This window comes from Podarcis liolepis (genome assembly GCF_965112155.1).
Source record: "Podarcis liolepis genome assembly, chromosome: 3".
NCBI classification, from domain to species: Eukaryota; Metazoa; Chordata; class Lepidosauria; order Squamata; family Lacertidae; genus Podarcis; species Podarcis liolepis.
Genome location: NC_139557.1, coordinates 108996783 through 109011330, shown reverse-complemented (window position 1 = coordinate 109011330; position 14548 = coordinate 108996783). Strand labels below are relative to the sequence as shown.

Below are 14548 nucleotides of genomic sequence, written 5' to 3'. Positions count from 1 at the left end.
GGAGGCCCCATTAGCTAAAGTGGTACCTCAAGAACAGTTTCAGGTTAAGAACGGACCTCCAGAACGAATTAAGTTCTTAACCTGAGGTACCACTGTATATCAATGTCACTTTGAATCACTGTGTACTACAGCACATAGAAAATAAAGTGTTACTTAGTTTTCCTAGTGCCCCTAACAAAGAGTGGATTGGGTTGAATCACATTGGGTTGAATCAATTATATTTTTGCCTCATTTCTGTATTATTGCCTTCCCTCTTTTGGCTGTCTGGCTACAGTTTTATGGTTATAAAGCATTGGTATTTTTATATCAAACTTCTAAACTGAACAATAAAAAGTTAAAGCATAGCTGTGAAATTCTGAATATTGGAACGTGTCACTTCTGTTTTATAATACCTAAGGTTTGAATTTATGAACACTGACTTTCCAAATTTACTAAATTGTAGCATCATTCACATATTATATGCTTTAGAGGCCTAAAGGAATGGAATCCTCCCTCCCACTCAAGCATCTTTTGTCATTCATGTGCACAGGCAGTGTTTTTTTTCTTGGGGGACGACGATGCAGAGGTATGCATACCCCTAAACATTTTGTAAATCTAAGTTTGGCCTCATTGAGGGGCAGTATTTCAATATGAGTAGGAAAATGAGAGTACCCCTAAACATTTTTTTAGGAAGAAAAAGCACTGTGTGCAGGTATAGGTAGAAAACACTAGAAACATTTATTTTTGTCTTGGTATTACCTCTGAGGGTGTGCTGTAGACCTTTGACGATGCCTAGGTATCCAAACTGACCAAGAATGACATAGCACCTCTAAGTAATTACTATGCATTAAACTGATAATCCCTTCCTAATATTTACTTGCTAGCTGACTTTAATGAAACTATCCTTGTTCCCACATTGCTTCTTTATAGCCTACAATGGATCCATCTAGGCTGGTTGTTGTTTGTGCAGTCTGCTACAGCAAACTGTACAGTTGGTATAGTCCAGATTATCTTCTCTTTTCAATGGAGAAACTTTTTATTGTAGAAATTGTCCCAGTTGATCTGGAAAGAGAATCATCTGGGGTCAAGTGATATTATTATACAGTACTGTTAAAGCCAACAATGTCTTTGCCTAATCATGCCTATATTGGAGACTACAGGTTACATACGCTTCAGGTTACAGACGCTTCAGGTTATAGACTCTGCAGGAGGCCCCATTAGCTAAAGTGTTGCTTCAGGTTAAGAACAGTTTCAGGTTAAGAACGGACCTCTGGAACGAATTAAGTACGTAACCAGAGGTACCACTGTATCTGGGACTTCCATGTAATGCTTTCTACACTTCCCAAAGAAACCATAACAAAACCCATTGTAAGATAAAATAACAAGTTAAAGGGGGGAACTTAGCATTATTTCTGAAATATGACAAGGGTAGCAAAAGCGTGCCTGATCAAGGATTACACCAGCTTCCTTAATGCCACCCAAGCTAATTGCAAATCCAGTTTAGAAGTGAATGTGCTTGACATTGGTGCAGAAATAACTTGAATTATCACGCTGGTTAATTGACTGATCAAATATCGGTGGGGTACATATGAACCCTGCTCACACATTCGGGTCAGTGTTGTTTCATAATAGCAAACCAATTTGATCAACTTTGTTTACATAATGCTGATGCTTTAAAATGTGTGACCATTTTTTGACAATGAAAATATTGACAGTTTGTCAATACAGTGGTACCTTGGGTTAAGAACTTAATTCATTCTGGAGGTCCGTTCTTAACCTGAAACTGTTCTTAACCTGAGGTGCCACTTTAGCTAATGGGACCTCCCACTGCTGCTGCGCCACTGGAGAATGATTTCTGTTCTCATCCTGAAGCAAAGTTCTTAACCCGAGGTACTATTTCTGGGTTAGTGGAGTCTGTAACCTGAAGCGTCTGTAACCCAAGGTACCACTGTATGCTAGACATAACTATTAACTATGGTTTAGGGTGGTGGCCAGGAAGCGCATAGTTCAATGGCCTGCTTCCTTAACTGTGGTTTTTAGGGACTGACCCTTGATTTTGGTTACCTTCACCGCCTTCACTGGTTCTGATTTGAAAGAGAGGTAGGGCTAGGTATCATCCGCATACTGATGAACATCCAGCCCAAATCCCCTGATTATCTCTCCCAGCGGCTTCATTTAGATGTTGAAAAGCATGGGGGAGAGGACAGAACCCTGAGGCACCCCACAAGTGAGAGCCCAGGGGTCTGAACACTCATCAACCACCACCACTTTCTGAACACGGCCCAGGAGGAAGGAGCGGAACCACTGTATGACAGTGCCCCCAGCTCCCAGCCCCTCAAGACGGTCCAGAAGGATGTTATGGTCGATGGTATCAAACGCCGCTGAGAGATCCAGCAGAACTTTTACTCTGGGTGTTGGGTATCGGGGTTCTAGTAAAAACCAAAGTTGACCCCACAAGCCTGAAGTCTGTTCACTCTGAATTAGAGAGGTAGCACTAGGGCTCCTTTTATGAACATTGCTTGGAAAGTCTAGATGCGGTTGGCCACTATCATTGTTTGGTTTTTCTAACCCGCACAAGCCACAAAACTTGTCAACATTACAAAACTAACCGGGGGGGGGGGCACTCCTCACCTATTTATCTGAGGGCAGCCTTGCTCAAAATCTCAATTTTCTTTCTCTTTGAATGAAAGGGCCAGAAACACAATATGGGGGAGCCACTGATGCCTAAACCACAAGTGGTCAGCAGCTACGAACAGTTAACTGCCATTAAGAACATAGGAAGAGCTCTGCTGGATCAAACCAGAGATTCGTGTAGTTCAGTATTCTGTTTTCACAGGCACTAACCAGATGCCTCTGGGAAAACCACAACCTGGGCATGAGTGCAGTAGCATTTTTCTGTTTCTGAATTGCCTGAAGCTGCCAGAAGGAAAGAGTTGGGGAGTAAGTGGGCAACAGATGAGATACTTAAAAAATAATAATTATATTTTATTAAGGTGATTTTAGATAAAAGAAATAAAGTAATACAGGAAAAAAGAAGGAAAAATGAGAGGGAGAAAAACAACAGCGACAAAGATACATATAAAAGCGAAAATATGCAAAAAAAGAGAGCAATATACAATATTCCCATACATTCTTGTATAAATTGGTATGGTGTTATTGTCCTAGTGCTTATGTAAATGTTAATATCCTGCTACATTTTGCATAAACTCATTCCAAGTGTTAATGTTTTTATCCATGCAGAATCTATGTCTGTAAGCAGTCTGTTCCTAAATTGTGATTGTTGTCATATCAGTCCATTGATTGAAGAGTATCGTATCTTTATTTTTCCTGTTGCTCAATATCAATCTCTTGGCCACCATTAGGGCCTGGAAAATCCATTTCCGTTATCCCGTTGATAATTTCCATACTGCAGGTTTAAAATTCAATAAAATATTCTCCGCTGAAAGATTTAACTTTTCTGCAGAGTCATAGTTACACTGTCGAACACTTTCTCCCAAAACTTGTTAAGTAAAGAACACTGTACAAACATATGTTTCAGAGGGGCATTGTCCTTGCCACATCTCCAACACTGAGCTATCTTAGCTAATCCTTTCTTATTTAACCATAAATGAGTCCAGTAAACTCTAAATATTATTTTCTGTTGTATTAGTCTTAATTTTAAATCTAGTGACACCTTAGCTATTGAAGCTAATACATTTTCCCACTGTCTGGGGAATATTGAAAGTTCCAGTTCTTTATTCCAATCATCTCTTACCGTCTGCATATTGAACTTGTGTATTGTTAATAGATATCTATAAAAAATAATTGCTGGCTTTTTATTTTTGAATGAGTTGTCCAATTGCTCAAATATCTTGATTATCTCGCAAGCTGAAAGGGCTGATGGCCCAAACACACTTCTTAGGAGATGTTGTAATTGAAGTTACTGCCATTGGGCTGCATCTGATAGATGGTATTTTTGTCTTAAAACAGCAAAAGTATAAAATTCATCTTCCCCATCTATCAATTGGTCTAATGTCAATACACCTGCTTCTATCAAATTTTTCCATATCATCATCTTTTTTGCAATTCTTAGTATGGGGTTTCCCCACAGAGTAAGTTTAGTATGTGAAAATGGATCAAATTTGTTTCTGTTAGCCAATATATTCCATGTTCTTCTAAATGATTTAATTGTTTCCAGAGTCACCTGAGATTTCAAATACTTCGATCCTATTATGGTCCAACCAACCAAATATGCTATGTACATATATTCTAGGGTTGTCCACACTGGAAAATTGGGGCCAGCAGTGGGATTCCAATATTTAGTACTTGACAGTAGGTAGGAATAGAAATATAATTCCAAATTTGGGATTCTGTAACTGCCTTCTTTAATTTGTAGCTGCATTCTCTGCAAGGATATCCCTGGTGTTGCTGAGCCTCAAAGGCATTTCCTAAACAATGAGTTTATCTTTTGAAAATATGATCCAGATATAAAAACTGGAAGTCCTCTCAGGATATAAATGAGTTTCAAGTGATTGTTGTATGTTCTGTGCTTGACTGCATGTGCTGAAGGTCATTGACAATCCTTGCAGGGTGTAGTTGAAGAAGAAGGGGCTAGAGTAGAGCTTTCCAAACTGTGTCGTGACATGCTGGTGTGTCAGCTGCAGTGTGTAAGTGTGTCACATGAATGCTCCCCGCGCTCCTCCTGGGACTGGGAAGGGGTTAATTTAACCTTTGGTTTGATAGTAAAAATTATTGTGTCATGAAATGATGCATGTCTGAAAAGCATGTCACCAACATGAAAAGTTTGGGAAGCTCTGGGCTAGAGTTGGGAAGCCACTGCAGCTAGGAGCATGAAACCACAGTCAAAGAGACACAAAGGTTCGCAATGGTAAATGAAATGAGTTTTTCTGTAGCCATTTTTATTTAATATTAAATATATCTATGTGATTCATATCAAAGTTCATGATTGGAAGGACTGCTTAATGAAGAACTTGCGGGGAGAGGGGAGAGGTAGCTGAAAATGGAATGGGGCAGTAGACCTCTGATAGTAGACTCATACCTTGCTTGTGAGCTTTTCACATGCTAGGGTAGTTGCCTAGGGTGGTTGATACTCATCCCAGATAGTTTGTACTCCTGATGTATGGCAGATATAGGAAAACAGAAATAGGAAAGCTGGGTTATGCATGGGATAAAATGTAAAGAAGTATTTACTGTATTGTGGTTTCTATTATCTGCTTGTTATTGGTATCTCATAAATAATAATCCAATGTGAGAGTGGCTGTAATTCTCTTATGGTTTTCTTTCGCTCTTGAATTGATCATAGAATGTTAATTGTTCATTTCTGTACTCAGAAAGCCTAGTTCTAAAACAGGATTCAGTGGAATAAAAACACCTGTACACTAAACATATTTTTTTTGGGTACTGGGATAACGCATCAGTTCAGATGACATCCTTAAAGTACCAGATCCAGGTGCTCTTGGAGGAAACTGATTTTTTTAGATCCATTTCAGTTGTGGCTTAGGACTGGTTTTGGCACAGAAACTGCTTTGGCTGCTGTGTATGATTACCTTTGTCAGGAGAGAGACAGGAGAAATGCGTCCCTGTTAATTCTCCTTGACCTCTCAGCAACTTTTGATGCCATTGAGCACAGATTTTGATTCTGGAGCACTGCTTTGCAGCAGTTCTGGTCTTACTCTGTGTTCTTGGCAACAAAAGAGCTGGCTTGGTATCTTACTACTAAAAGCTTTTTCTTCCAATTTTTATTTTTAGTTTAAAAAGGTAGTAATAATAAATAATTTTTTGAAAAATTCAACACCTCTTGCAATGGTTTGATCCCTTTCCATTTTTTTAACAGTACAAATTCTACAAATACTTCTGTATCTCCTCAAAAACATTTCTCCTGCATATTCCCTGTCCAACCTTAATTGCACGTGTTAATTTATCATTAACAGCTATATCCCACACCTCTTTGTACCATTCTTCCATTTTAGATTCACCTTGCCCCCTCCACTTCCTAGCTGTAATAATTTGTGCAGTAGTCAATAAATTTGTGAGCAAGTCCTTGCCAGCCTGCGAACCTTCCACCCCATCGTAAATTGATAATAATAAGTTTATTATTTATTTTCATGATACTTACTTATGCCCAGGTATGGCAGCAATTTTGTGCCTAGAAATAAACCCTGTTGTCTTGTAGGACTTAATATCTGAAGAAATAGGCATAGTATTAGGGTTTAAATGACCTTAAGGCTGGAGTGTTAGATCTAGGCTTTGAAAACGGGCTTTCAAAGGTAAAATATTATTTTCAACTTTAGCGCCTACATACTTATAACTTTAAGACTGTTCATTCATTAGCCTATACTTTATTATTATTTATCAGTGCTGAATTTTGTGACTAATTAAACTATAAGGTTAGCAGAGCTAATAATAAGTATATTCATGGTCTACATATTACTATATAATACAATACACATTCCACCTCAGACAATAATTAAAATATTTTTTACCTGTACCAGCACATTTAACAGTCATTCTAAATATAAATATTGTTTAAAATAATATAAAGCCAGGCAGGGGAAGACGGAGATAAGTTGTGGGGAATCAAAGCACTTATTGATTCTATAGCGTTGACTTCTATTTGCTGATTACCATAAATCTGAGTAAAAATTCCATCCTTGATTTCTGTAACGTTGTGCATGCAAAATCTGTTTTTAAATTTCTATGCTACATATTTTTTTGGTCCCTCTTTGCCTCCATTTTATCACTTTTGACCTTTACAGAACCTTGATGCCTTTAAAAGCTGTATGATGGGCAGATAGGTAAATGTAAAGGGACCCCTGACCATTAGGTCCAGTCGTGACCGACTCTGGGGTTGTGGCACTCATCTCGCTTTACTGGCCGAGGGAGCAGGCGTTTCTCCACAGACAGCTTCCAGGTCATGTGGCCAGCATGACTAAGCCGCTTCTGGCGAACCAGAGCAGCGCATGGAAACGCAGTTTACCTTCCCGCTGGAGCGGTACCTATTTATCTACTTGCACTTTGACGTGCTTTCGAACTGCTAGGTTGGCAGGAGCAGGGACCGAGCAACGGGAGCTCACTCTGTTGCGGGGATTCGAACCACCAACCTTCTGATCGGCAAGTCCTAGGCTCTGTGGTTTAACCCACAGCGCCGCCCGCATCCCTTAGATGGGCAGATACCCTCTCATTAATTTGAGTGGATATACCACTCATAGGGTTAGTTGGGTCTTTCTACTCTAGCAAACGTGTATACTTTTACCTCCTCTATCAAGTATATTTCTGCGCTGCTTGATACCATATCCTTGAATCTTTCAAAGTCCACTGTGTCTACTGCAAGGCAAGAAACATAGATCTTACAAGCCTTTAGGAGCATAATAATATTAATAACATTATTATTATTTAATTGCCTTCCACACATCAAGGGAGATGTACAAAATGTAATAAAACAGTTAAATATATAAGTGGGAATCCCCATGCAAATTAATTGGAAGTCATCTATACCTACCATGCAGCTTTTAAAGGCATCAAACCTCTAAAGGAAAACAGGGAAAAATATTTAATGCATAAAAGAGAAGGGAAGGGTTTTTTAAATTATTTTGAGCTCTGGGGTGTACCTTGGGAGCTGCTGACAGTTGGGATGGGTAGTGCTAAATAACCAGTGGTCTAAGTTGCTAAAAGCCAATTTCATATATCCAGTTCAGGTGTCACTAACATTTTTGGCCCTATAGGCACATTTTGAACTTAAAGAAACTGTCATGGGCATTCCTTCCTCTTCTCAAAAAAACCATAACCAGCCTAGGCAACATTCCCCCCTTCAAAACAAAACACCACAAAACCTTGTAAGACAACAGTGGCCCCCTATTTCTCCTTCTGCTTATCTGTTAAAAATAACAAGCCATATTCACACTCACAATAGGCAGCTTAGCTTGGCACCCTGGAAAGTAGAGTCGTAGTTCTAGCTGCCTTGTCCTCTTTCTGTCCTATTCTAAGAATGCCGCTGAGAAGCTTCCTTTTAGAAATCAGTTAAAATTAAAACTTAGACAGGAGGCCTAAGACATTGCTTGCTTCTTCCATTTTGATACACTATATCACATATTTCTATAGGTAACACTTAGTAAATTTTACAACATGGAAACCTTGTTTTCTCCTCTTCAAATATATGTTTCTCTTCTTTTGAAAGAGAACCTCATGTACCAAGTGCTTCCAAAACTTCTGTATTCCAGCAGGCATACTCTTAATTTATTGCAAGGTGTCTTCTAGTTGCTGTCCTTAAGGCAGACAGAGGGAGTGAAACAAGATTTGGACCAGAATATTATCCTAAACTTCAATTTGAAGATTAGAAACAATCCTCTGCAATTCTGAGTTGCTCTGCTGGGTCTGTCCCTTAAATCTCTTCTACCTGAGATACATTTATGATACCCATATCCTCTGGATGCATGGATGGAGTTTCCTTAAAACTACCACCAGGACTTCAGTAACTTTCACCACACCATCAGTCTGAGCCTAGACCAGGCCATGCTGCAGGTTCATTTTCTTGAGATGACTATGCAGCTGCAAAATGGATATGTAAGCACCACCTGCAGATAGCTTGCATGTTTCCAGCTCTCATAGAGAACACGCCACAAAATCCATTGTCGTATAACAGGAATAGGGAACCTGCAGTCCTTCAGAGGTTATTGGGCTCCCAACTCCCATCAGTTCCAGCCTGGATGGCCAGTGGGCAGGAATGATGGGAATGTAGTCAAACAATATCTGGAAGGCAACAGGTTCCTCATCCCCAGTCTTTGATCAAGCCATACAACCACATCTGTTCAAATGCTTCAGACATACTTACAACTTAAGGGTTTGTACAAGCCATTTCTTACACTAAAATATCTACCCAGTGTAAGTGTAGCAGCATGTTATCAAAGACAGACTGGTGCTCAGAAGCAATCTGTTATCGAACAGACCAGAGTTGCAGTGATAGAACATTACTTGATGTTGCCTATAGCTCCTAGCGAAAACCACTCATACGTATTCTCAATCATCTACAGCCCATCGTGTACAATGACAATTCCTTCTTATGGGCCTTGCTTACGTAGAAGACACCCCCTCCAATATAAAATAGCAGCAACACTGGGTCATGGTTTAAAGTCACAAACCCAGAACACAACCTGCAGCACACCCACATGTAACCCACATGTAACACAGAACATGTAAAAGATATCTAGTCATCTCATGGTAACTGGATGAATATTAGTATGCATATTAGATAACATGCTAAGACCTCTGTGGTATTCAAATGAAAATAATAAATACTGATATCTCCCCATCCCTCAGTGCATGCTTATAAGGAGTGCTGATAACCAGGTAATGATAACTGTTCTAAACACAAAGTGTGCATGCATATATATATATATATATATATATATATATATATATCTCAAAATTTTAATTCTGTTTAAAAGAAAATGAATGATAGTGAACATACTTTTTTTTAAAAAAAAAAGATTTGAACCAACTCACTTAAACACTCTTAAAACTGAATCCAATACACCGTTGAAGCACCGTTGAAGGCTTCTAACCTGGCAACTTTGTGCTATCTGCAGGGTTAAAAATCACAAATCTGTTAGGTCATGTGTGCCTATAATATGAAAATACTAATTTTTAAAAACACACATAATCATTAAGGCACCTGGTTAATCAAAAGGCTTATCAGCACAAAATTATTTGACTCTGGGCGAGGGATATGAAGGCAGAAGGATACGTTTGGCAGACAACTTGGGATTCCCCGTCACCTGGTAACCTCCAGTGTAGCAGAACATTTTCTGTAGGGAACTGTGGAGGTAGTATTAGCTGCTTCTCCTGCCTTTTGGTTTTCTTCTGCAACCCTTTCTCTGCAGCTAATAGGTGAAAGGAGCCAAATGAGAGATTTCAAGGGGAAAATACCAATGAGAGATACATCCTTGCAAATGTATTCCAGCCTCTGCTTTTCATGTTACAGGCAACCCCGCAGGATTGGGAATCCTGTGTTCAGCTGGTCCCCTAGTTCTAGTCTAGACATAGTGCCTGTCTTCTCCCAAATCCTTGCCTCTCTGGTTTACAGCAGATTTTAAATGCGAACTCTGGCTAGCCTGTGTTTCATGTTATGCCTCTGCTGAATCTGGAAAAACTTAACAGAGAAGAATCCTCTCTTGCTCCACCCTTCCCATTCCACCAAAGTATTTTCTGGCTTTGTACAATGGCCAGTTCTGGATGATGTAATGGAAGTTTATTATAGCATACACAGATATGTGAATGCCCTATTTCTCCCCCAGGCTAACTTGTGAGAAAGAACTTTAAAAATAGCAGGGAAAATGGGCAATTATGAGGGAAAGTGACAGACCTCTTAATAAATATATTCTCTTTCAAATGATGTGAAATGCTTCATTTTAAAAATAAACAGTGTTTTAAAATAATATTCTTAATGCCAATTCACAAAGATTCAAAGGTAGTAATTTTAGTGATGATAGCATTGCTACTACATTTAGCTAGTTACTGCTAAAGAAGACCCGCTCTTAGGGCTTGATGGTAGAAAAGTATTTCCAAATGTCGCAGATTTCAGAACATCTTCATGGGTTATCTGGGAGTATGCCAAGCATATTTATCCTCCAGTGCGGTGACAAGCCCACCAAATCCTTGCTTCTCATTTGCCCTGGATTCTTCTGTTGTCTTTGCTAAATAAAATAAATTTGATGAATGCTTGAAAATACATACAATTAAGAAGCTTTTTATAGTTTACTTAAACCTATTTTATGAAGTCCATGATTTTGAGCTTCAAAGTTCAGAATTAGAAGCTTGTCTCTTTTCAGCACTGGTTCTTGTTAAGAGAAATAGATAAACATGAGTTCAGGATAGCAGAGATATTTTCCCACCTACACACATCCCAGTCCTGGAGTGGAGAGTGCTGGAAATGTTGATTGTGTGCTTTCCTGGACTGTGAGTCTTCTGTTACCTTCTGTACATTAGTGTAATGTTCAGGCCCCTTCTCAAAGGACTTAGTCATAATATACTGGAGTTCTTATATGTACTTATGAAATTCATTATATTTACATAATATATCTAATGCAAAATATGAATGCAGATAACATATGTCTGGAAAATTAAATCACTACTTGGGCATTGAGATTGGCTGTTGTTCTGCCATGCATTTAGTGACACACATGCATTTGCTGCTAAGTAAATGTATGTGGGAGATTGAACAAGGGTGTAGAGCTTGATAATTGATAACCTAGATGATTTAATAGGCCATGAAGAACAGGTATAACTACTGAAAAGTAATATATTGTTCAGTCATTTAAGATGCATAAATGACTGTTAAAGCTTCATTAGGTATTAATTTTATTATGATTAGCTTGCTGCACAAATAGATTCGTAGTTTTTATGATTTTAAGAAAAGAGTACACGTATGAAACTTGTACTCGAAAGAATAGGTACTGAAATTCAATATAGAAAGATTGTTAGATAAAGCATTTCAGTTAGGAAGCTTGCTAATTTTAAGTCAAATGCTATGTTGTTTTTTTCAGAGATTTGTACCTATTCTAGAGCTATTGATCTTTAGTATAGCAACTAACTGTAGATACCTTTATCTCACTGTCAAGAAAAGTTAATTGTTTCCCTCATTTTCATTCTTTTCTTGGGAGAAGGTATGTCGTGCAAATAGCTAGAAGGCCTATTATCCTTAAGTTAATCTTATTTAATTTTAAGGAAGAAGCAGTAAATTGTAGTATGTTCCCCACAAATGTCGAAAGACACCAGGGACTTGTAGCACATGTGGATGTGAGCAATAAAGATTTGTTCTCCTGCGTGCTTGCCAGTTCAGTAGTGGAGGGGTCAGCAACTTTTTTGGGCCCGTAGGAACACTTGAAATTTTTTTTGGGGGGGAGGTCTGTGGGCATTGTCCTCTGTTTGCTCCCCCCCCCCCGCCTCATCAATCTCTCTCCCACCCAACAAAGAGCCCTGTCTCTCACACATGGATTATGGATTATTTGAATTAGCATTACTTTACATGGGGTTCCCAAAAAACCCCATCAATTTAAAATTTACAGTGGCGGATGGCACAGTAAAAAAACCACAACCCCAGATTTCAGTTCTTGCCAGTAATACAAAAATGTTGTCCTGGCACACACACATCTTCATGGATTTTCATAATTTCTACACAGAATGACAACAAAACCACTGACAATTCACAGAACACATCATGGACACCAAGATTACCCATAATTTTATGGTGATAAAAACTAGAAAGGTCCATAAATATCCTTCCTTCATCCATGCTTTTGTTCCATAGCAACCGTGGAATGTACCAGATCATGATTTTATGGTCAATTCAGTGGACTTAGGTGGGAACTGTGATTTGATGGTGTTTATAGGGTGGGGATTCTGTGAATAAATGATTCAGTTTCAAGACAATCCACTTGGAACTGGATCCAACTGTGTGTGCACCTACCTTCTCTATCACATTCCATTATCCCTCTCCATTTCACTGATCCTGTCCCACCCTAATTTCTCCCTCTTAGCCAATCTGTTTTCCTCCTTCCATATCACCCCCCTTTTCCTTCTACCTTCTTAGTTGCTCTTTCTTTTTAGCTGCTGATCTGAATTCTGAAAATAACATAGATCTGGACGAAGTGCAGGAGAGTATCAGTGCTCCAGCTTACTCCTTCAGTATTATGTTCTTTTCAAGGGGGGAACAGTAACTATCTTCACAGAGAAGGGAAAAATGAGACGGTGGGAGCTTAGAGAATTCACTGACACCAAGGGAAGTCCTCATGGGTGCCATGGCAGCTGCAGGTGCCATGTTGGCAACACATACTGTGTACAATATATTAGAGTAGCTCTATCTTGTCGCTATTCTTGACTTTTGCTGCACTTGCTGCAAAATATTGCTGTCAGTATTTGAAAGACAGCATGGGGGGAAGGTTTGTGTTTTTATGTTGCACAATTACCTTGAGTTTGATGGAAAAGGCAAGTCTAGTATGTAGTACTTATAAATTCTGGAGATTTTTTTTTTACTAAATGATCTTCATTGTATTTATGAGAACCATTTCACAGTTAATGTGTAAAGCATACTTACATAAGAATTTGGGAAAATAAAAAATGATCCTGACAACAAAATAATATATAGCAATGTAATTATATAGCACATTTCACCAAGATGTATATAAAGTTTTCACTGTGCCTTTTTGGCTTGATGTGACTTGAATGAAATTGTGTGTGTGTGTGTGTCAGTTGCAATCTTGTAACAGTTTTTTCTTCTTTTGTTTTTTGATAGATGATGATGTACCTGCAGATATGGTTGCAGAAGAATCTGGTCCTGGTGCACAAAATAGTCCATACCAACTTCGCAGAAAAACTCTTTTACCTAAAAGAACAGCTTGCCCTACAAAGAGCAGTATGGAGGTATTTAAAAATTAATAATCATGCTTTCCCTTCTGAAGTAATTGCCTAGCACAACAGGCACAATACAGTTCATGGGGAGAAGGCCAGTGGTGGCCGTGGAGGATTCTTTATGTGGGGTTAGCACAAGCGGAAAGGAGTAAGGATTGACCATGTGCAATATGCATTAGAGGAACTTTGTGTAATATAATTTTACTTTTCTAAAACTTTTCAGGGTGCCTCTACTTCAGCTACAGAGAACTTTGGTCATCGAGCAAAACGTGCTAGAGTATCTGGAAAATCACAGGATTTGTCAGGTAATGTCTTTTTTTGTTTGAGGGAGAGGGCAAAGAAAGTCTCCCAACTTTCTATTTTAATTTTAATTTTAATTGAACAGTTTTTAACTTAAGAAAGTAATTGGGATGGTAATGGTAATCTTATTTCCTTGTCTACTGTCATTTGACTTTCATAAGTGAATTTTTATGGTCTCAAAAAGATTTTTCTCAGAAATGGTTTCCATGAAGAATACATCATGTTGTTGTGCTACTTGAGTAGGCAGTGGGTGTACGGATGCATGTACAGGCTTATTTCCATTTCACCTTGCAGAAGAGGAGAGGGGTTTTTAATTGACACCTGGGGCTAGATCAGGGGAGGCACCAGCTGTAGGCAGGAGAAACCTAACAATGACTTTGAACTAGATAGGAAAATGGTAGTCCCATTTCTACACACCATTAAAAGTGGTGTCTTTGTGTAGCTACTTTTCCTGCCTGCACACTTCTGGGTAGGTGGACCCAGTTCAAGGGGCTGGCGACTTGTAAAACCTTCCACAGCCTGTACTGTGTGACTCAGAGATTACCCCTTCCAATATGAGCTGTATTTCTCACAGGGTTGTTATGGGGGAATAGATAAGGATTGGGAGAACCGTGTGTGCCACCTTGAGCGCCTCAGAGAAAAAGGTGGACTATAAATGCAATGAATGAATGAATGAATGAATGAATGAATGAAATATACAAGATTTGTGTTATGACCATTATATCTTGTTCCTTAAAGACAATGATGATGGTGATGATGATGATAATAATAATAATAATAATAATAATAATAATAATAATAATAATAATAATTTTATTATTTATACCCCACCCATCTGACTGAGCTTTCCAGCTCCCTCTATCTTTGC

At 38.7% G+C, this 14548-nt stretch overlaps 1 protein-coding gene across 5 annotated transcripts in view; it reads left to right on the top strand.

Moving 5' to 3' along the window:
• Nucleotides 1-14548, top strand: part of FBXO11 (F-box protein 11) — a 69482-nt gene that overhangs the window by 27030 nt on the left and 27904 nt on the right. For all 5 annotated transcript variants that reach the window (XM_083494277.1, XM_083494278.1, XM_083494281.1 and 2 more), the window contains exons 2-3: nt 13265-13392; nt 13604-13685. In XM_083494277.1, the coding sequence (XP_083350403.1) occupies nt 13265-13392; nt 13604-13685 (210 nt within the window). The remainder of the gene's footprint in view (nt 1-13264; nt 13393-13603; nt 13686-14548) is intronic.